General features: G+C 43.0%; 1 protein-coding gene across 1 annotated transcript in view; it reads left to right on the top strand.

The window, feature by feature from the left end:
- Positions 1-24,625, top strand: part of LOC144769868 (olfactory receptor 5B21-like) — a 105,923-nt gene that overhangs the window by 62,479 nt on the left and 18,819 nt on the right. The window contains exon 2 of the mRNA XM_078654057.1: positions 16,389-16,663. Coding sequence (XP_078510183.1) covers positions 16,389-16,663 — 275 coding nt within the window. The remainder of the gene's footprint in view (positions 1-16,388; positions 16,664-24,625) is intronic.

Below are 24,625 nucleotides of genomic sequence, written 5' to 3'. Positions count from 1 at the left end.
AATAAAAAGAGAGGCAAGCAGGGAAAATGAGGTCACTGGAATCGGTTCCAGAAGAAGAACGGGAACCAACAGAATCAAGATCAGTAATAAACCTGACTGACCTCAAACTGACTACAGGTGAAACCGCTGTCCTAAATTTAGGGTTATCGTATTGTCCGCCTTACAATATGTACTATGCGGACACAAGAATGGACATTTTTATAGGTTCACTAGAAAGCTAAAGCTCAGCAAGTTTTTCCAACTTCAACCCAAAAAGAAAAATCAGCCAGAAACTATCCAAAGTCCTGTGATGGTGGATAGTGAGGACCACAACTCTTTTGAAGAAATCTGGGCATTACAGAACGAGGAGCAGGCACCCAGTCAAATCAGAGGGGCTCCGGCAATGAATCTATGGGCCGGTGAAACACCCCTTTCAAGCCGAAATCCACATTTCAGCCAGTCATGGTACATGACAACTTGGATACTTACCAGGAAATTGTTGTGCAGGACCTAAAGAAACTATACACCGCCACCAACAAAAAAGAAATTTTGCATCAGTAAACAAAATAGATGCTATAATCAACTTATCAGCAAATTGGAATCGAACCATGATATTGTAGTGAAACAAGCTGATAAGGGCGGCAATGTGGTCCTGTGGCCTCGACAGATGTATCTTAAGGAGGCTGAGGTCCACCTGGGGGACACCATGTGTTATCATAGGAGTAACATCCAAAATCTAAAAACGGCAGAGGTGGACCAATATTTGAAACTGCAAGCCTGGAGGAGTGTGGGTCTGCTAACGGAGGACGAGTTCCGCTATTTGAAAAAGGAGCATCCAGTGGTCCCGTCCCGTCAAAAGGGCCGACATACCACCAGGTCGGCCCATTATTTCTGCTATTGATAGTTCCACTGAGAATGTATCCAAGTACATTGACTTTTTCCTTCAAGATTCGGTCAGATCATTGGACTCATATGTCAAAGCCTTATTTGATTTTCTGCGAAAAGTGGAGCAGTTTACTTGGGGACCCAATAAGTTGCTGATGACTTTGGGTGTCTGGGCTTTATACACGTCCATAAGACACTGTGATGGACTGAGAGCCATGGAATTCTTTCTCAATAAGCGCCCTGCGAATTTGGCAGCTCACAGCAGAACTTTTTCATCTTCAATAATGCCATTTATCAATAAGTTAGAGGTGTGGCCATGGGGGCCTGCTTCTCCCCCAGATACACGTGCTTGTACATGGGGCTGTGGGAGGAGCAGGTCCTGTATGGCCAACATCGGGAGATTGCCACAAATAACATCCTGTTGTATTTACGTTATATAGATGATTTATTTTTCATCTGGGGGGGCTCTCAAGATAGTGCCATGGCATTTGTGGAAAAACTGAACAAGAACAGTGTTAATATAAATTTTACATCTAACATTAGTTCCAGTTCACTATGCTTCTTAGATGTGGTGGTATACGTTGAGAATGGCATCCTAGCAACTAAGCTATATAGGAAGCCGACTGCTGGTAACACGGTTCTCCATGCCGCTAGTAACCATCCGGCACACCTTATCTGGAGCATCCCCTACGGGGAGATGTTACGGATCAGAAGAATCTGCACCACAGATTTGGAGTGTGCAGCGGCACAGGAGGAGAGCAGGAAACGCTTCCTAGCTAGGGGCTACTCGAATAAATGCCTGATTAAAGCAAGCAATCACACTTTATCCATCACAAGACAGGATGCCATGATCCCCAAGGAAAGAGTAGATCTAGCTGAAGATCAGGTTCCTAATGTACCCTCGCGTATTATATTAACTTATAATCACCAACATGGGGAATTAAGAAATATACTTTATAAGAACTGGAACTTGGCCAAGAGCGACCCAGTTATTGGACACAGAGTAGCCAATAAACCACTTCTTACCTTCCATAGATGGCCCTCCATGGCCAAGGCTTTGGTCAGAAACACACTGAAGCCTCAACTATCTACTACATGGTTGTCTCTCAGTAAAGGCTTTAAAACATGTCCCCGGTGCAAGGCCTGTCGCTATGGCAGCAATAGGACATTTTACAGTTGTCCCTTTAAGCAGGAACCCAGTGCAATTACCAAGAGGTTAACATGCAGAACTGAGTATGCTGTGTATGTGTTGGAGTGTCCGTGTGGGTTGAGGTATGTTGGTAGCACCCGGCTGCCGCCCACAAACGGACACTCCAACACATACGGACGATTGTGGGACATGACCAGGCCTACTCGGTTGCGAGGCACTTTGAATTAATACACTCTGGTGATCCAGGTCAGCTCCAATACTATGTCATTGATTCAGTGGCAGCATCCAGGAGAGGAGGCGACCGAGAGGCCAAACTCCGTCTCCTGGAGACAAGATACTTATTGGAGCTGAATACTAAGAATCCAAATAGATTAAATGACAGGGAGGATCTCCTGGTATTAAATCCCCCACCCCCTAGTGAAGATCTGGACGTAGGTTATGATCAGTTCTGCCTCTGGATCACCCAGGCACTGGATACCTTGATCCCGGCTAGATGTACCAAGGTCCGCACCCATACAACCAGCCCTTGGTATAATATCGAATTAGCAACTCTGAAAAAGGAATGCAAAAAGGCAGAGAGGTGCTGGAGAAAAAACTACGATGTTAACCTCAAACAGGATTATGTCCTGCTCCAAAAAACTTACCATCGTAAGGTTTGCAGAACTAGGGCGGCATATTATGCCAATGAAATCAGTAACAGCTCCAACACCTCGAAAGCTGTATTTAAAATCCTGAAAGACCTTACTGCAAAAAAAAACGTTAACACCACTATCATTTCTCCTGACCTTTGTAATAATATGGCTAATTTCTTCACTAATAAAATCAAGAAAATTTATGACACCTTTCCTAAATATCCGCAGACATTGGCTAGCTTTGACCCTACCAGGCCCTCTCTCTCCTCTCTACCTACGCTCGAGCGAGAGAGTTTCCTCAAAATCTGCAAAAAGATTAAATCTGGCTCCCCGGCCGATCCCCTAAAACCGGATACCTTTTGTGAAGCCCACGAATTTATCATCGAACACATCCGTGACATCATCAATATGTCCCTTTCGACCGCTAAAGTTCCCTCCAAATGGAAGCAGGCTTGGGTTTCCCCCATTCTAAAAAAACCCACTTTAGATCCCTTGCTTCCTGAGAACTTCAGACCCATCTCCTTGCTTCCCTGGCCTGCCAAAATCATCGAGGCACATGTCAACAACATTTTATCCGACTTCCTCCTCACCAATAACATCTTGGATGACTCCCAACACGGGTTTAGAGCGGGTCATAGCACCGAGACCGCCTTGCTCAATGTTTCAGAGGATCTCCGTACCATTCTCGACACCGGCGGTACGGCAGCACTGGTCCTGCTGGACCTTAGTGCTGCCTTCGATACGGTGTCGCACGAGGTCCTCTTGATGAGATTGGAGGAAGTCGGTATTACAGGGACAGCTCTGGGATGGTTTAGAGACTTCCTCGCCAACAGGTCTTTCAGAGTCTCTACCCCCCCCTACATCTCTGAGGAACATAGCATTGGACAGGGAGTGCCGCAAGGCTCTTCCCTGAGCCCCACCCTGTTCAATGTATATGTCCGCCCTTTGGCGGAGGTGGCTAAAAGAAACGGTCTGGCACTTGTATCCTATGCAGATGATACCCAGTTGGTGGTGTCACTTAATGACAGCAGTGGTCTGGAGGCTCATCACTTTAAACAGACACTTACTGACATCACCGACTGGATGACGGCGAATTTCCTTCAATTAAACGCCGGGAAAACGGAGATATTGCTCCTGGGTAAAAACACTTCGACCTGGGGTGACAACTGGTGGCCTGATGTCTTAGGCCCACCCCCTATGCCGAAGGAATGCGTCAAAAATTTGGGAGTCTGGGAGGACTGTGCTTTAAAGTTCACTCACCACACTAAAAAAGTAGCTTCCACGTGCTTTGGCATTTTGCGTAACATCAGGCCCATTCTGAAGTTCTTTGACTGCCGCACCCGCCAATTAATTGTCCAGGCGACCATCCTTTCCAGACTGGACTATGCCAGCTCTCTTTTATTGGGGGCAAATCTAGCGGAAATCACTAGATTGCAGAGAGTTCAGAATGCGGCAGCCAGGGCTCTGGTAGGTCTCCCGCGCTATTCTTCGGTATCTGGAGCCTTGAGAAAACTGCACTGGCTCCCGGTGGGCAAAAGGGTCCAGTTTAAGGCATTGTGCCTAGCTTTTAAAATTCTTAAAACCTCCTCTCCCCCAATGCTTTGCCCGCTTTTGTCAGAATACATCCCTAGAAGATCGCTCCGTTCAGAGGGGCAGCATCTTGCAATCATTCCCCGCACCAGACTGGCCAGAGTGGGCGGCCGTTCCTTTAGCTTTCTGGCGGCCAAGTTATGGAATAGCCTGCCTGAAGCTATCCGTGGGATACAGGATCTCTTAGCCTTCAGAAAGGCTGTCAAAACCCATCTTTTTCAATAACTTTTCCATTTTATAACTCATCTCTTCTTTAACTGTTCCATTTCTGCGCCTCTCTTCTTCTGTAAACTGTTTGTTCACAGCGCCGGGACGCCCCTTGGCTGAGGCAGCCGTGCGCTATACAAATCACCATAACATTAACATTAACATACCTGCATTTAGTGATTATCCAGGAAGAGGTTACCTGTCCGGGTGGGTCAAACCACTTGTAGCAATTTAAAAATTTCTTAATGGAGTATGTGGCTGAGCGAAGTTTAGTTACCTCATTATACATGTGTTTGAAGATCTGTTTGTCTTTTTAATTGTTTGCACATTTTGCACTATTTCATTTGCACTTGCACTGACCTCAAACTGACTACAGGTGAAACCGCTGTCCTAAATTTAGGGTTATCGTATTGTCCGCCTTACAATATGTACTATGCGGACACAAGAATGGACATTTTTATAGGTTCACTAGAAAGCTAAAGCTCAGCAAGTTTTTCCAACTTCAACCCAAAAAGAAAAATCAGCCAGAAACTATCCAAAGTCCTGTGATGGTGGATAGTGAGGACCACAACTCTTTTGAAGAAATCTGGGCATTACAGAACGAGGAGCAGGCACCCAGTCAAATCAGAGGGGCTCCGGCAATGAATCTATGGGCCGGTGAAACACCCCTTTCAAGCCGAAATCCACATTTCAGCCAGTCATGGTACATGACAACTTGGATACTTACCAGGAAATTGTTGTGCAGGACCTAAAGAAACTATACACCGCCACCAACAAAAAAGAAATTTTGCATCAGTAAACAAAATAGATGTTATAATCAACTTATCAGCAAATTGGAATCGAACCATGATATTGTAGTGAAACAAGCTGATAAGGGCGGCAATGTGGTCCTGTGGCCTCGACAGATGTATCTTAAGGAGGCTGAGGTCCACCTGGGGGACACCATGTGTTATCATAGGAGTAACATCCAAAATCTAAAAACGGCATAGGTGGACCAATATTTGAAACTGCAAGCCTGGAGGAGTGTGGGTCTGCTAACGGAGGACGAGTTCCGCTATTTGAAAAAGGAGCATCCAGTGGTCCCGTCCCGTCAAAAGGGCCGACATACCACCAGGTCGGCCCATTATTTCTGCTATTGATAGTTCCACTGAGAATGTATCCAAGTACATTGACTTTTTCCTTCAAGATTCGGTCAGATCATTGGACTCATATGTCAAAGCCTTATTTGATTTTCTGCGAAAAGTGGAGCAGTTTACTTGGGGACCCAATAAGTTGCTGATGACTTTGGGTGTCTGGGCTTTATACACGTCCATAAGACACTGTGATGGACTGAGAGCCATGGAATTCTTTATCAATAAGCGCCCTGCGAATTTAGCAGCTCACAGCAGAACTTTTTCATCTTCAATAATGCCATTTATCAATAAGTTAGAGGTGTGGCCATGGGGGCCTGCTTCTCCCCCAGATACATGTGCTTGTACATGGGGCTGTGGGAGGAGCAGGTCCTGTATGGCCAACATCGGGAGATTGCCACAAATAACATCCTGTTGTATTTACGTTATATAGATGATTTATTTTTCATCTGGGGGGGCTCTCAAGATAGTGCCATGGCATTTGTGGAAAAACTGAACAAGAACAGTGTTAATATAAATTTTACATCTAACATTAGTTCCAGTTCACTATGCTTCTTAGATGTGGTGGTATACGTTGAGAATGGCATCCTAGCAACTAAGCTATATAGGAAGCCGACTGCTGGTAACACGGTTCTCCATGCCGCTAGTAACCATCCGGCACACCTTATCTGGAGCATCCCCTACGGGGAGATGTTACGGATCAGAAGAATCTGCACCACAGATTTGGAGTGTCCAGCGGCACAGGAGGAGAGCAGGAAACGCTTCCTAGCTAGGGGCTACTCGAATAAATGCCTGATTAAAGCAAGCAATCACACTTTATCCATCACAAGACAGGATGCCATGATCCCCAAGGAAAGAGTAGATCTAGCTGAAGATCAGGTTCCTAATGTACCCTCGCGTATTATATTAACTTATAATCGCCAACATGGGGAATTAAGAAATATACTTTATAAGAACTGGAACTTGGCCAAGAGCGACCCAGTTATTGGACACAGAGTAGCCAATAAACCACTTCTTACCTTCCATAGATGGCCCTCCATGGCCAAGGCTTTGGTCAGAAACACACTGAAGCCTCAACTATCTACTACATGGTTGTCTCTCAGTAAAGGCTTTAAAACATGTCCCCGGTGCAAGGCCTGTCACTATGGCAGCAATAGGACATTTTACAGTTGTCCCTTTAAGCAGGAACCCAGTGCAATTACCAAGAGGTTAACATGCGGAACTGAGTATGCTGTGTATGTGTTGGAGTGTCCGTGTGGGTTGAGGTATGTTGGTAGCACCCGGCTGCCGCCCACAAACGGACACTCCAACACATACGGACGATTGTGGGACATGACCAGGCCTACTCGGTTGCGAGGCACTTTGAATTAATACACTCTGGTGATCCAGGTCAGCTCCAATACTATGTCATTGATTCAGTGGCAGCATCCAGGAGAGGAGGCGACCGAGAGGCCAAACTCCGTCTCCTGGAGACAAGATACTTATTGGAGCTGAATACTAAGAATCCAAATGGATTAAATGACAGGGAGGATCTCCTGGTATTAAATCCCCCACCCCCTAGTGAAGATCTGGACGTAGGTTATGATCAGTTCTGCCTCTGGATCACCCAGGCACTGGATACCTTGATCCCGGCTAGATGTACCAAGGTCCGCACCCATACAACCAGCCCTTGGTATAATATCGAATTAGCACCTCTGAAAAAGGAATGCAAAAAGGCAGAGAGGTGCTGGAGAAAAAACTACGATGTTAACCTCAAACAGGATTATGTCCTGCTCCAAAAAACTTACCATCGTAAGGTTTGCAGAACTAGGGCGGCATATTATGCCAATGAAATCAGTAACAGCTCCAACACCTCGAAAGCTGTATTTAAAATCCTGAAAGACCTTACTGCAAAAAAAAACGTTAACACCACTATCATTTCTCCTGACCTTTGTAATAATATGGCTAATTTCTTCACTAATAAAATCAAGAAAATTTATGACACCTTTCCTAAATATCCGCAGACATTGGCTAGCTTTGACCCTACCAGGCCCTCTCTCTCCTCTCTACCTACGCTCGAGCGAGAGAGTTTCCTCAAAATCTGCAAAAAGATTAAATCTGGCTCCCCGGCCGATCCCCTAAAACCGGATACCTTTTGTGAAGCCCACGAATTTATCATCGAACACATCCGTGACATCATCAATATGTCCCTTTCGACCGCTAAAGTTCCCTCCAAATGGAAGCAGGCTTGGGTTTCCCCCATTCTAAAAAAACCCACTTTAGATCCCTTGCTTCCTGAGAACTTCAGACCCATCTCCTTGCTTCCCTGGCCTGCCAAAATCATCGAGGCACATGTCAACAACATTTTATCCGACTTCCTCCTCACCAATAACATCTTGGATGACTCCCAACACGGGTTTAGAGTGGGTCATAGCACCGAGACCGCCTTGCTCAGTGTTTCAGAGGATCTCCGTACCATTCTCGACACCGGCGGTACGGCAGCACTGGTCCTGCTGGACCTTAGTGCTGCCTTCGATACGGTGTCGCACGAGGTCCTCTTGACGAGATTGGAGGAAGTCGGTATTACAGGGACAGCTCTGGGATGGTTTAGAGACTTCCTCGCCAACAGGTCTTTCAGAGTCTTTACCCCCCCCTACATCTCTGAGGAACATAGCATTGGACAGGGAGTGCCGCAAGGCTCTTCCCTGAGCCCCACCCTGTTCAATGTATATGTCCGCCCTTTGGCGGAGGTGGCTAAAAGAAACGGTCTGGCACTTGTATCCTATGCAGATGATACCCAGTTGGTGGTGTCACTTAATGACAGCAGTGGTCTGGAGGCTCATCACTTTAAACAGACACTTACTGACATCACCGACTGGATGACGGCGAATTTCCTTCAATTAAACGCCGGGAAAACGGAGATATTGCTCCTGGGTAAAAACACTTCGACCTGGGGTGACAACTGGTGGCCTGATGTCTTAGGCCCACCCCCTATGCCGAAGGAATGCGTCAAAAATTTGGGAGTCTGGGAGGACTGTGCTTTAAAGTTCACTCACCACACTAAAAAAGTAGCTGCCACGTGCTTTGGCATTTTGCGTAACATCAGGCCCATTCTGAAGTTCTTTGACTGCCGCACCTGCCAATTAATTGTCCAGGCGACCATCCTTTCCAGACTGGACTATGCCAGCTCTCTTTTATTGGGGGCAAATCTAGCTGAAATCACTAGATTGCAGAGAGTTCAGAATGCGGCAGCCAGGGCTCTGGTAGGTCTCCCGCGCTATTCTTCGGTATCTGGAGCCTTGAGAAAAAAACTGCACTGGCTCCCGGTGGGCAAAAGGGTCCAGTTTAAGGCATTGTGCCTAGCTTTTAAAATTCTTAAAACCTCCTCTCCCCCAATGCTTTGCCCGCTTTTGTCAGAATACATCCCTAGAAGATCGCTCCGTTCAGAGGGGCAGCATCTTGCAATCATTCCCCGCACCAGACTGGCCAGAGTGGGCGGGCGTTCCTTTAGCTTTCTGGCGGCCAAGTTATGGAATAGCCTGCCTGAAGCTATCCGTGGGATACAGGATCTCTTAGCCTTCAGAAAGGCTGTCAAAACCCATCTTTTTCAATAACTTTTCCATTTTATAACTCATCTCTTCTTTAACTGTTCCATTTCTGCGCCTCTCTTCTTCTGTAAACTGTTTGTTCACAGCGCCGGGACGCCCCTTGGCTGAGGCAGCCGTGCGCTATACAAATCACCATAACATTAACATTAACATACCTGCATTTAGTGATTATCCAGGAAGAGGTTACCTGTCCGGGTGGGTCAAACCACTTGTAGCAATTTAAAAATGTCTTAATGGAGTATGTGGCTGAGCGAAGTTTAGTTACCTCATTATACATGTGTTTGAAGATCTGTTTGTCTTTTTAATTGTTTGCACATTTTGCACTATTTCATTTGCACTTGCACTTGCATTTGGCACTTTAAACCATTAGGTAGACTATTAGATATTTTATGGCCCACTTGGGCAGAATGTGATTCTAGGATGCACGTGACAGTTGTAATATTTTACAAACAACAGAGTGTGGCATTTAACATGGAGATTATATTTGACAGCAGTCATGTGTATTTGGGCCTTAATATGCAGGGGTCAAGTCATGCATTGTTTTTTCGATGATAGCCACTTGGGCTTTTATGAATTTTCTATGCGCAATTTTAACCTGTATATAACAACTATGTTTTATAAATGTGCCCCACTATGATGCTGCTAAAAAACCTGTTTAGATACATGGAGCGACATTTATTCATTCCATTGCGTAATTTTGCACAGTATCTTTTCTATGTCTATGACTTGCTACCTCGCACTGTCACTTTAAAAGTCTGCCTTCTTGGTTTGCGGTATGTCATGTGATCAAGCTTCTTTTCGAGGCGAAACGCGTCATTGCGGACGCGCTAGCACTAATGAATTAAAAATCACTTTTGCACCAGCTATTAAAGGGTCTGCTCTTCGTCATTTATGTGACTTGGCAGCGTGAGTTTGCAGTTTGGCGATCTCTTGGACATATAAATATATATTCACTGAAAAAACATAGGTTTCAGGGGTGTTATAGTTAGCTGGACATTTCACTTGTACAAAACCATTGAAATTCCTCTGTTATAGTTAGTTGTACATTTTGCAGATGTACTCCTGTTTTCAATATGTGATTGACTGCATATGAAAACAAAAGATGAAATATATATGGGATACATTGTCGAAATCTTGGATCTTCTGCATATAATCTTGTTGTTTGATATTCAGATGCTGGAATCTGCACAGGTCGTTCATCAAATCGTTTTCCTTTTCCTGTTGGGAACAACTGCGGAAAACAACAAGCTTCCAAGCTTTATTCCCATACACTCATGGGACGTCCCTTTGCGTTTTTCATTTGGAATAACTCAATAGTATTCCCCATCACTTCTTTTGAATGAAGTGGATGTACACTGCAATGTTCATAGATTTCTTCACTTCTGGACATGTCCACTTTTTCAATGGGTCCACTTGACGATTCAGTATCTTCTGCTAAGAGCATTTCTTCTTCTCCCACATACACATTTTATAGTACTCATTGTTTTTCTCACATACAATGTTGCCTTTTGCACGTTCCTAACATCCACTAATTGCTGCCAGATTTTCTTACTCTTAGTAGGAACACCATTAACTAGAATAGATAGTGGTTAATTTTCTACATTCTCTACACCAATACAAATATTTTTCTTTAAATCTAGAGGTGAATATACAACTCTTCCTTTTAATCCTCTCTGTAAATCTGAAGGAAGCAAATTACCTGTTTTAGGCTCCATACGAACAATAGCCTGAAATGGGTGCACACATTGAATGAGAATAGACTCATAGGTATTTAAATCTATCAGTTCTGGAGGACTAGTTACAAACTCTAGATTATTATGGACAGCTCTAGCAGGCATTTTATTCTCATCTAATTTATTATAACAATATTTACAAATACGCTGATCAGAACCCAAATCAAAACAATTTTCTACCAACAAATAAGTTGCAAATTCCTTCCACTTACCATTATTTTCTCTTCCACTTTTTAAAAACAGATCAACACTCCTAGTCTGATTTTTTTAGTGAGTTCACCGGCAACAAATACAAGAATAATTTGGCCTTTCACCTGAAATCACCTTAAACTTTGTAATTTGTTCCTCAAATTTTTTTTGTAGTAGTATGTTGCACATTCTCTTCAACATTTCTTCTATTAATGTCTCAGTTTCTGAACTCGCTTGTTCAGAACCAAAGAAACAGGATCAGAATAACTCGCTGGTTGCATTTCTTTGTTCTCAAGTGATTTTCAACTCACTCGATGTGCACGGCAGCACATCTGAATCAAAATCTTGCTGGATGCACACAAAAACGGTTTTAGGTTGGATTTCTTTTCTCTTGACTAATTTTCATATTGTTCTTTTATTGTGCCACGCAAACCACTAATTCTACAAAGTTTATAGCACTGTTATATGCAACAATTGACTTTTGACATTTGACATATTATCCCCTATGTCTACTATACCATTTACCACATAATTTTCGTAGTTTTAAGGGTGTGTATAGTTGTACTATTTTATACAGTTCTTTGCATATTGATTTCATATTGTTTTAGCTTTTTTGTCCATCTCCATCATGCAATTCAACCCGCCTACTAAGTTCTTGAAAGCTAAAGGAGAACCTCCTATTCAATGGTCTCGATGGAAGGAGGAATTTTTTAATTATTTAAAGGCTATTGATGGAGAAAGAATGGGTAATGAAAGAAAGAAGAGCATATTGTTACATTGTCTTGGCTCTGAAGGTCAAGCTATTTTTAGAATGTTATCTGTAGCCAGTGGGGATTATGGTACGTTTGATGAAGCTCTTATGTGTATGGAAACTCATTTTAAACCAACTATTAGCATAGCTCTCAATAGGTATAAATTCTACACTAGAGCAAGACTTTTGATGATTTTCTAACTGCTCTCTGGTCTCTAGTAATTTCATGTAACTTTGGGAATCTTTCTGATGAGATGATAAGGGATCAAATTATTGTTAATTTAAAAAGCAAGAAAACACAAGAACAGTTGTGGATTTTAAGGAATCCAAATCTTAACCACACCATATCAACTGCTAAAGCTTTTGAACGGTCAGATAAGTGGAGGCAAACAAATGATGATGTGAATTCTAAAGGGGACAGTAGTGAAAGTATTGATGAAGTCTGTGTTATTAAGAAAATGTTGTATAAGCCTTCTCATCAATATGTTAGAGATTCTAAAAGTATTATTTGTTTTAGGTGTGGAAGCAACAATCACGTAGCCTGTTTCAAATTTTGCCCTGCCATAGGTGAGGAATGCATCAAATGTGGTAGGATTGGACACTTTGCAAAAGCGTGCAAGGATGATCATAGGAGGACTATCGATCCACAAAGAAGTTTTAGCTCCAAAAGTAAGGATGTGTCTGTTGTGAGGAGTGTCAGTTTGTCTGAAGAAGATTCCAATTTGGAAAGAGGGATGGTTGTATCTATTCTTGATGTATGTTCTATAGAGGAGAATTTAAGTTCACCCAAATGTACTGTCACATTTTTTTTTTGTGTTCAAATTGTTTTTATTGAGAACATGCCAGGGCAGAAAATACAAAAATCAAAAGAATACAAGATGAAAACCAACATAGGCACAGTTATAACCGGAATAACATTACATCATAATTATAATGCAAAACCATTCAAGTTCGGTGAAGATTAAGTTTAAATCAAGAGGCATTGTATACATAATGATAGTGACATCTGCATCGAAGAAATGATAACAAATTAAAGAGGAACACGGGAGAAAGAATAAGAACAATAAATAAAAGATGACAATAATTAGCATAGCCTTATGAAAGTAATTGCATTAGTGACATGAAAGTAATCGCATCAGTTTCATGGTTTCATGCTGAATTTCAAAAAAATCGCCGGGATTCATTTGCCACCGGTTCGTGCTCAGCCCTGTGAATCACGCAATCAAGACGCAGGGAACCATATGCAGCAAGGCTACGTAGACTAACTTTTGAAGCCGAGCTGAGCCAGCCGAACGTGTGAGAGGCTGCTGATTACGATACACAAATACGGACACCGGGAACCATACGCAGCCGGCTTACAATAACCATTACCAAAACAGGAGGAAATGCTTGGTTTTTAACGTGATAAAGCTGCGGTTTTTCAGAATATCATCTTTGGAGAACCTATTAACGTTTAAGTCACCTGGGGATCTATTGCTATGTAATCCGCCCTATATTGGCTCAATTCTGGCACCATGTTTTGGTATCTATAGAAATATGATGGTACAGTCCTGAGGAAGACACAGTTGTGTCGAAACGCGTAGACAGGAAACCATCTTTTTATTGTAACATATATGTACCTACTCATGTGTAAATTCACGCATATGATACAATGCTGGAATATTTTATCATGTATTGATACAAATGTACTTAAAATCTCTTTTTTATCATTGAATTATGTTTTATAATAGAAATTAAAATACACTTAATGTGCAAAACGTTTTTCTGATTATTTTCTCAAAAATCTTTTTGAGCTAATGTCATTGTTCATGTCCTAGTGTTCGATTGAGGATTTGCCTGGGTATTTTACTCACATACACTGTTTTGCCCTGACCCAGGAAATTGATCCAAATCAGGGGGTCCTTGTTTACTTGCACATAGTAATCGCATCAGTGACAGAAAACCTATCTGCGTCAAGTGTGAGTTTGACAATGACAACTGTGAAACATAATATGAGTACTACTAAACGAAGGCTCATGGTGGGTCGTAGCATAGTTCTGAGGAATCAAGTGAGCTCCATAGTTTGTTATGCGATTTACACCATGGTGAGGAATGGAGTGTCTCATTGTCCGCCCATCTTAGTGAGGACAATCACTCTTGCCACATTTTAAAGGAGACTTCATTGGCACTCTTCCATTTACTTAATATAGCTGTGCACGCAAGTGTGAGCATGAGGTCCATTAAATGCCGATCATGGACATTTCCGAGCTGAGTGTCTATGGCCCCTAATAAAACATAGGCAAATTCCCTTGGAGGGTGGTAATGAAAGGTTCTTTGTATGTAATTTTAAATCTTATCCCAGTAGGATTGTAGTGACGGGCAATAAAAAAGCATGTGAGCCAAGTCACCCACCTGAGACCTGCAATTCCAGCATGTGGGGCTATCGTTAAGTTTGAGTTTAAAGATTTTCTCCGGGGTCCAATACGTTCTGTTTATTAGCAGAACTTGGTCTGAGAAAGTATTGGTGACATTTCATTAGAGAATGGGTTTCTACGATTGTTTTGGCAGAGAAATCTGATAATTCTTTAAGACTCTGTGTGGATCTTCTTGCACTTATTGCTAATATTCAAACCGATTATCACCCTTTGCCAAACATTAACGAGGTTGTGAGCATATTGGGTGGTGCCACTGTCTTTTCGACCTTGGGTCGGCTTATCATCAAATAGATTTAGCTGAAGAATCTCGTCATCTAACTGCCTTTATAACACCACAAGGGTTATTCCAGTTCAAAAGAATGCCTTTTGGACTTGGGTCTGCAGCGTCTGTTTTTCAGAGATCTATTTGCCATCTTTTCATACAGATTGAGTTTTGTGTAAAATGATTCCAAGATGACATTTTAATGTATTCACCTGATGAAACGACACATTCAGAGCAACTTAGTAATGTATGTAAAATTCTTAAGGCCCATGGGCTTACACTGAAAAGGAACAAATGTAAATTTTTCCAAGAGTCTGTTGAATATTTAGGTCATACTCTTTCCAAGGAGGATGTCATTCCAAAGAAGTCACTTGTGGACGCTAAACTTAAAGCTGCGTCACCAGATTATAAAGAGAAACTTCTTTCCTTTTCAGGTCTTTGTGAGCATTATAGCAAATTCATAAAAGATTTTGCTTCAAAAATGGAACCAATGAGGGAACTCACAAGGACAAATGTGGAATTCGTGTGGGGAGAAAGTCAACAAAAAGCAGAGATGGTTGCTGCACCGTCTCTCAAACCGTTCGGTGTTGGAAAAACATGTGTACTTACCGTATATGCTAGTCTCTCTGGATTTGGATTTGTGTTGTCACAGTGTTCCGGGAAGGATGAGTGGAATATAGATTTCGCCTCACAAACTTTGAATCTGACAGAAAGATGTTATGCTGTTATAGAAAAAGAGTTACTAGCATGTGTGTGGGGTGTAGAACACTTTAGAAAATACATTTGGGGTGCACGTTTTGTTCTTAAAACAGGTCATAAACCTTTGATCACTATTTTAGCTCCTGGTGGTGGTGTTAATGCCACGGCAAGAATTGCCAAGTTATTGTCATGTTTGCAAGAATACACATTTACTGTGGAATATGTTCCAGGGAAAGTAAATACTGCAGCAGATTGTTTATCTCATCTTCCCTGTGAAGAGAGCGATAGTTCATGTAAAGAAGAAATTGTTGCTAGTTTTTCTGAAGTGCTATCCAACAAATACGCTGCCATTTCTGAAGAGTTGTGGAGAAAATGTATGAAGGAAGATATTAATTATACTTCGGTTGGTTGGCCTTCAAAGAAAGACATTTCGGATGAATTATTTCCATTTTGGAAAGTTTCTGATGAGATTTTTGTAGAAGGAGATTTCATTTATAGACAAGGAAAGTGCATTCCACCTGTACCTTTACGTGACACTATATTAAATTTGAGTCATGAGAGTCATTTAGAGATGTCATCTATGAAGAGACTTATCAGGTACATTTTTTGGTGGCCTGGTTTGGACAGGTATGTGGACAGGATGGTTAGAGAATGTCCAGATTGTGTGCACAGTGAGAAATCTCTCAAGTGTAATCCTGCTCCACTTATTCCAGTAAAATGGCCTAGTTATCCCTGGCAGAAGGTTGGTTTGGACATTTCTGGGCCTTTTAATTTTTTACCACATGATTGCAAGTTTGCCATTGTCATGGTGGATTATCATTCCAAATGGCCTGAAGTGATGTTAATTCCGCGTGTTGCCACCAGTAGTGTTATTTTGTTCTTGAAAGAAGTTTTTCCCAGGGAAGGATATCCAAAAGTAATTATTTCAGACAATGGCGTACAGTTGAAGTCTTATGAGATGATGGACTTTTTAGAATTGCATAATATTCGACATATTACCACATCTCTTTATGAACCTCAAGGGAATGGTCAGGTGGAAAGGTTCAACAGAGTTCTCAAGAAAACATACTTTGGGCAAGGACTTTTGGTGCAGATTGGAAAGACTAGTTAAGGGAGAAATTGTAGTTATACCGTATAACTCATTCAACCACAGAAGTTTCACCTTTCCGTTTGCTTAAAGGTAGAGATCCAGTTTCTTGGTTGTTTAAGAAGGTTGTTAGAACTCAGACTTCTCAGGTAACCAAAGAAGACATAGCTCGTAAAGTGGAAGAAAAACAATTAAAGAGTAAAAGCAATTATGATGTCCGTATGAAGGTTAGAGAACCTGTTTTTGTTGTTGGGGATTTTGTCAGAATTCGTAAACCTGGAATTCTTCTCAAACATGATACTACGTTTAGTAGACCCATGAAAATTGTCAAGCTTAACAATAATAGTGTTGTCACACAAGATGGACAGGTTTGGAATGTGAGACGTGTCTCTAAATGTCATGTGAATAATTTGTAATGTTTGGAAGGAAAGAGATGTGTTACATTACTAGTTGTTTCCCTTGTATTTCTCTTTTAATTTAGAATTTCCCTTTTAACTCTACTGTGTATTTTTTACCATGGCTCATGCCATGCAGTTGCATTACATAATTTTTAGAACTGTAAGTTGTGTTCATTCTTCTGTTTGGACTTGGAACAACAGTACTGTGCTCTATGCCTTTAAATACAGTTTTTACTACTTTGAGACTTCAAGATTATATATTTGAAATTCTACACTTTCCCTCTGATTCTGCACACATATACATGTACATATCAAATCGCATTGCTTCCCACATTAATTCAAAAGCTAACACACATTTCTATTGGTTACACATTTCAACCCTATCCAATTGACATAAGTTTGAATTCTACCCCCAATCTGCTTACTGCCTGTTACCCTAGTAACAGTTCATGGAACACTCAACTGAGCACACAGGTCACAAGTTCAGTACACAATGTTGCTAATCCAAACAGCAAATGTGCTTGACTTTTCAAAATATCAGCGTATCCATCTAATGTTCCTTCCAACTAGTTTTTACTTACCAATAAGAAACATGCTTTTAAAACACAGAAACATGCACCCTACTTTTCAGTCTATAATGTTCTCAAACAGCCAATCATTTCTCTTCTTTCTTCAAAATTGCATCTTATCCACCATTTTAGAAAACTCTTAGTTTTTAAACTGACATTTCACATACAGACATCTTCTGAGTGCATCCAGACCTCCCTTCAAGATTCTTAGAGGGTGGATTTCGGGACACAGCTATATTTTCTGGTGCCAAAGGTATGCAGAAAACAGAGGCATTGACAAAGACCTTGCTTTGCCAAATGTAGACATTAAATGGATTGGACATAGAGGATTAAAGTGGCACCGATTGATGCCATTGGTTAAATCCTTTTTGCATCTCCAACACCCTGACCTCATAATTGTGCACTGTGGTGGCAATGACCTAGGCACTTTGACTGGGGTAGGTCTGGAAATTCTTATAAAGGACAACTTTGGAGAATTGATGTAACTTTTCCCCCTATCTGTCTTTGTCTATTCTAACATATGCCAAAGACAGAAATGGAACTGGTCCAATCAATTTTGTCCACAGATTGAGAAAGCTAATAAAGGAAAGCTGCTTCTGCTTTTCTCCGAGATTATAGGATAGGGTCCATTTACCACAACAATCTGCGTTTCAATATGGATGGCATCTATAGGAGATATGGTGTACATTTTACAGATGAGGGTAACAGAGTCTTCCTCATCGGCTAACATGCAGCTCCCCATGTGGATAAGCAATATGGTTTGCATTTTGAAAGAGAGAGCAGGTTTTCCTGCTCTCTCTTTCAAATTCCAAACCAAGTTTTCTATGACAGGGCGGGAGACTCAGCTCCCACCCTGCTATAGCAAATAGCAGTGTCCCGGGGTGGGCACCCCGAAACACTGCAGGAGCCTGCCCTGGGGGGTGGCGGTCCCCAGGGCCCTTGGCGGCTCCAGGAGGGGGGCCACGCGGGTCTCCTCCCACAACATACAAAGTCCCAGGTGGTGGCGGTCCCTGGGGCTGGGGGGCCTTTCAGCCCCCTGCCCATGTATTTTGCTGGGGGGTGGCCTTTGAGCCCCCAATTTATTTTGTATCCCCAGGGGGCGGTGGGCCCCCCATTAAATGTAATGTTTTTGCACCCGGGATTTGGCCCTCCGGGGGCTAATATTAAAGAAGCGCAGGAGCCAGTGCTTCGTATTATTATTTTTTTTACGGCAGGATCAGCGCACCCTGCGTGCATTTTTCCATTTAAAATGTATAATAAACATTTTTGGGCCCTGGGAGTCCTTGTGGGACCCCCTAAGCAGGTCCAGAGGGTCAGGGTATTTCTACCCTGCCACCTTTATATGTTTTACACACTTGTTCCACTGATTTCTTCAGCCTCGCTCACACCGAGGCACAAAATGGCTGCCAACACTTCCTAGTTTGGAATGTTGACAGCCACTTGACAACCAATTAGCATTCAGCTCGTGATCGGAAGGGTGCTCGGAGGGTGCGCATAGGGTGCGCAGATCCACCGCGGCCATAGATATATATGTGATTTTATGTTTGATTTTGTCAGCAACTACTGACGGATTCACACCATTTAACCAAAAGGCACGACTCTGAACCAAGGGCTACCTCTTTGCCATATTTGGTGTAATTCCGTTCAGCATTACGGGCTGTAGCTAAGATTAAATGTTCCTATGAGAAATTGCATGGGGAAAACATATTTTGGGACCCCCTTTTTTCTCGGCCCTCGCTTGTTGAACCACTGAGACTTTCAGGATAGGAACGGACAGGAGCGGGCCATAAGTTTTAAAAATTTCACGAAGATTCGACAAACGGCGCCAATGTTATTCCAAATAGAATGTTGCTGATTTCCTATAGATAATAGGTCGCACTTACTGGAAGCACCTGGTGGGCTAGTTGGTCCCCAGAGGCCCTCAGGATTGAAGGGGAATTTTTTCCCCAACTGAAAATGCGCCACAAGACATGTTTGCACATGTCACCTCAGGCCCCGTCCCCTCCCTTCGCCACTGTGTAAACACGCCCTGTGGCGTGTTTTAAGTTGGGGGTTTAATTCCTCTTCAATCCTGAGGGTACCCTGGGGCCAACTAGCCCACCAGGTACCTCCAGTAAGTACCACTGCACTGCGTTGCAGAGAGATGGTCTAGGCCTGGCCAATTTTTACACCTCTCTGCAATGGCGCCTACTGAAGGTACCTAGTGGGCTAGTTGGACCCTAGGGACAATGAGGATTCAAGGGGACTTTATCCCCAAATTAAAACGGCCACAAGGCTTGTTTGCACACATCAGCTCAGGCCCCCCCTTTCACCAGTGTGCAAACGCGCCCTGTGGCACATTTTAAGAGGTAGTTTTAACCCCCTGCCCTATTATGTACTAGGGCCTTACAGAAGAGGTCATGATAATCACAGGGGTACCGCAATGCATAGTGTTCCCTAGTGTATGTAGGTCTTTTCACTGAGCATAGCACTGGCTCTAGGCCTGGTTAGTCAGAGTCAGTTACCACAAGTACCCATCTGAAAAAGTTGAGAGTACAGGATGATTTTGCAACAAGGCCTCTTTCTGCTGCTCTGTTTGTTCTTTCTGCACGTCTTCCTTCTTCCTGCGCTTTTCTTCATCTTGAGGACTTCTGTTGCTTCTTTCTGCATTTCTCTGTCTTCTTTCTGTGTGTTTGTTCTTCTTTCTTGCAATGCAACAAAGAAAGAGTACACAGTTCCTAGGTGAAATATTATTCACCGAAAACTACCAGTATAAGTATGTCTGGTGGAGTTTGTACAACATGGGTCTTAAAAGAGAGGAGGAAGGGAATTCCTCCTTTCCGAACTAGGGCTCTCACACACCCAGCAAGATAGGTGTCATGCTTCATCATTTGAGCCTGCTCCTCGTTGGGCCGGTGCTGCAATACCCAACAGGCACCCTTAAAGGGGCTCTTTATCGGAGATCTTTTGTTCCTTGTGGTTAGGGTGCAGTGGGTGTGAGAGGACCTAGTCAGATGTAGATACAAGTGAAGTTTTTTATCATCGGTTAAGGATTCCTCTGCAAGACTTTATTCTTTTGGGTACCTTACCTAAATAAAATAGAAAAGGAGGGTAGTGTGTTCTATAAATTGGGTGACAGAAAACCTACTCTACTCCCTGATGGTCGACATGTTTCTCTTCAGGACTGTGAGAAAAAGACAATTTGTGAAAAGAGAGCTCTCTACATAAAAGAGTGGTAAGTGTATTCATTCTACTTTCCCCTGTCAAATGCCTCACAGCTCATGTGATGTAGTGCAAATGATAATACATTGCATTAACAAAAAAAAGGCACTTTGTTCCAGGGGGGATCCTCCTAGGTGATAGAGACCGCCTGAAATACACAACAAATCAGAGAGATAAAAACATACAGGCACAGCAATCCTGAGTTTATGCATCACAGCTCATGGGATGTAGTGCAAATGATAATACATTGGATTTTAAATAAAAAGGTGCTTTCTTCCAGTGGGGTGACCCATCCTTCAGTGCCCATCTGGTTAACAAGACGTTTGTACAGGAGAAACAGAGAGCAGATTCAACACCATAACCTAAAGCAAAAAACCCCCGTAGACTGAACCTGCTAACACATGCCTGTGTGAAAGACTCACCTAAAGTAGTGTGTGTTCTGGCCTCGTCCGGTGCAGCAGTTTAAAAGACACTCAAACAGTAGTGTCACTACAATCAGGGGAAAAAAGGAGAAATTGAAGTCATAAGTGACAGGAGGCAAACAGGTCCGCATGTAAAGGGTCTGTGAAGACCGGAGGGACCCTTGCCACAAGAGGAGAATAAACTGTGTCCTGCATCATGTGGCCAAAGGGGTTTTTGAAAAAGATATGGTGCAATAATTGCTAAATGGAACCCTCTTGGAGCCTCAATACTGGCCCATGTGCGAGTTCTGAAAGCTGCGTAGGGCGTCCAAGTCCACCCAAAGTGAATCCGTCATTGCCCGAAGTGAACCCGGCAATGGCGGATCACACGTAAGAGACAAGCTTAGCCCCCGCTGGCCTAGTGGGCTCGTTGGGGCGTAGTATTGCCAGGGAAAAAAACCTCTGGTGAGGGCGTGGGAGTGGGAGCAAAATCAATATACTGGCACTCCCCTTCTCAGAATTCAAAAACCTGTGAAAGCAAAATGACAGGGAAGCAGCGGTCGTCAAGCCATGCGGTATGTCCACCAATGGCATTCAAGACAGTACACAGTCACACCGGAGTGCTTACCTGTTCCTAGTCGGAACCGATCACTCGACCTACCCCTACCGCTGCTCCTCAGGAATGTAATGAGTGCTACGTGGGGGAGGTTTAAATATTCTCCATGTTTATTGGCAATGTGATTGTGGGGGAGTGGTCTTGGTAGGAGACATTGGGGATGGCTGCTTGACATGCGTGGTCGACTGGAATAATGGTGGCCATCTTGGAGTATAGCAAAGGCCCCGGCTAATCAAAGCTGGATAATGAAGGGGTCTGACTATATGTTATAGAAGGAAGGAATCTCGGTATAAAAATGTCATGTCTTAAAATAGAAGACCGAGGTTGGGTATTAGTAGACAATATGGTACAAAGGTTAGATACACGTTACTGGTGTGAACAAAGTGATGGACTCTGCCATTGCGATGAAGAACATGTTCGGAGCCCATTGCTAATTTGAGAGTTGTATGCTAATTAATTCTACACTTGAAATATAGCGAAAGCCACATTTCACTCAATATGGCTGTGGAAAGGTTTATAGATGGTACTAATACCAGAATGCGGGAGCCAATGGTGTATGTGGTTGGTGTATTATGGTGGTAGGTAGATGCATGAGAGTATAGCATTGAAAAAGTAAGTAAATAAATCAAGATGCAATATTAATTCAAGGGTTCAAGGAAACCCAAGGGACAAAATCATTGAGCCCATTATGAGCAGCCTTAAGCTGGTGAACCCATCTCTGTTCAAGCCTTAACAGAGCTGTTTGTGTTATTGTGGGGTTCGCTTCAAGGATAAGCCATTTGATGCTTTCTGGTGGATGATTTTTCTCAAAATAGTGTGTGTAGAGTTTGGTTGTGGTTCTCCCACATCTGATGTTACTCTTTTGCTCAGTTATCCTCATTTTGGCTGGTCTCATGGCCATACCCACCTAGGATTTCTCACATGGGGATAAATACAGTGACTAGTGTTGCAATTGGTATGCCTTGGCATGACCCATGTGAAGGTGTCTGTCAATTTTATTTCTTTTGTATGTCTAGTTTGAGGGAAGACTGTGCAAGAACCACAGGGTTAGTGGCCAGTAACTGGAGGGCGGCCCCACAGACATTTTTGTGTGGTAAAGGTTTTATGGTCTGGCCTGGTGTGTATTAAAAAATCCTTTAAGTTATTGGATATTCTAAAAGCAAATCGTGGTTGTGCGATTGTCAGTTCCCCTGCACCAAGGATTCCCCAGTGTTTGTTGATGATTTTTTTGATTAAGTTGGACCTGGGTGAGAATGTTGTTACGCAGGTGATAGTGTTATCAGGATCCTTTACTCTAGGTTCAAGGAGCCCATCCCGGTTATTTTTACGGGCTCGCTTCATGCAATTTCTTACTGTCTTCTCAGGGTATTGCCTCTTCTTGAGGTTGGTAGCCAACAGATTTGCTTCTTTTTTTGTAGTCCAGTGCTGAGGTGCAATTTCTTCTCAGGCAGAGAAATTGGCTAAAAGGTAGATTATCTCGCAATGTTTTGGGGTGGTAGCTACTATATAAAAGTAAGCTATTAGTGTCCAGTCTACCCTCATGGAGCCTGATTGTTCAATCCAGAAACGGAATTTGGGTATTAGAGATGGTGTGGGTGAACTTCAGGTAAGTGTTTTTTGTATTAATCCATTCACAGAATTTTGTACAGGTGGGTAAGTCACCTCTCCAAAAGACAAGTATGTTGTCTATATACCTCTTCCATAGTCTCAGGTTGTTGCCATAAGGGTTGCTGGGATAGAGTATCATTTCTTGTTCGAAGTTGGCCATGTAGGGGCACGCCACACTGGGAGCAAATGTGCTCTCCATAGACGTACCCTGAGACTGATGGAAGAGGTGATTGTCAAATTAAAAGACATTTTCTGTCAATGCTAATGTAGCACACTGCAAGAAGAAGGAGATGGGTGTCGGGGAAGACCACTCACTATTTCTCAAGGCTGTTTCAACAGCTAGGAGTGAATCGCCTTGGGGATGTTGGTGTAAAGCTGCTCAACATCTAGTGTTAGCAGCAGGTCAATCTCGGTATTAATGTCCCAATTGTCAATAATGCGTAGTACCTCAGTGGTGTCCTTTAAATGGGAGGGAATTTTTTCCACCAGCGGTTGTAAAAAGACATCCACGAACTTGGACAGGGGTTCCACAGGGGACCCGATACCTGAAACTATGGGTCTGCCAGGGATAGGTGTTATACCCCCGTGTATTTTTGGCAGTGTATAGAAGTATGGTATCTTTGGCTGTTTGCTGATTAAAAATCAGCTTCTTTTCTGGTGCCTCACCCATTACTTTCTGCTTCAAAAACCATAGTGGTGATTTCATTGGTTAGGCATGCTGTGGGGTTGACTGTAATAGGAGTATAGAAGTTCCTATTGTTGAGTTGTCGATGACATTCCATGTTGTAGTCTCTAGTGGACTGAATAACAGTAGCTCCACCTTTGTCTGCTTGTTTGATCTTAATCCCTTTATCCTCTGTAAGGGGTCGTATTGCTGTGCGTTCCTCCCTTGAGATGTTATGGAAAGGGACCTTTGCAGTACCTTCTTCCAGATCCTTTCTCAAAGGTTAAAACCTATGTTGGTACCATATTGGATGTTGGCTTAAATGTCAAGGGGTTATGTAGACCCGTATCTTCCCTTGTCGGTTCTATGTCATCTTTGAAGTAGGCTTTGAGACTAATCTTTCTAAAGAATTTGTGAATCTCACACTGTTCGTTAAATAAGTCTGTTCTAGGGGTGGGGACAAATCCCAGGCCCTTTTCCAAGACTCTTTCTTCCGTCGCTGTCAAGTGACTAATGGAGACATTGACTATTAGGCTCTCCTGCCCCTTGTTTTGCTCCGTGTGTCCAGCCCGCTCCGTTCAGCATCCTGCCTCTGGACTTGTTTCTGGCCTCCTCTTCTGCGCACTCTTCCTCTGCCCCAACCTCTGCCTAAAAAAGGTGGGTTATCGCTCTGGAAATTATGGGGTTTATTGGGAGGGTACATCTGGTAGAACCAAAAGGACGGTGAGGGACCGTGGAATTGAGGGGGACCATAGAATTGTTGCATCTGGTATCATTGTTGGTTCCTTCTTGGATGTTTTCCGTTACTGTAGCTCCCATTACCAGAATTTCTGCTGGAGTAGCCTCTCCGTGAGCTGTCTCTGCTCTCATCCG

The sequence above is a fragment of the Lissotriton helveticus genome, chromosome 7 (genome assembly GCF_964261635.1).
Source record: "Lissotriton helveticus chromosome 7, aLisHel1.1, whole genome shotgun sequence".
Lineage (NCBI taxonomy): Eukaryota > Metazoa > Chordata > Amphibia > Caudata > Salamandridae > Lissotriton > Lissotriton helveticus.
Note: the sequence above shows the minus strand (reverse complement) of the source record. Positions and strands in the feature narration are given on the sequence as shown.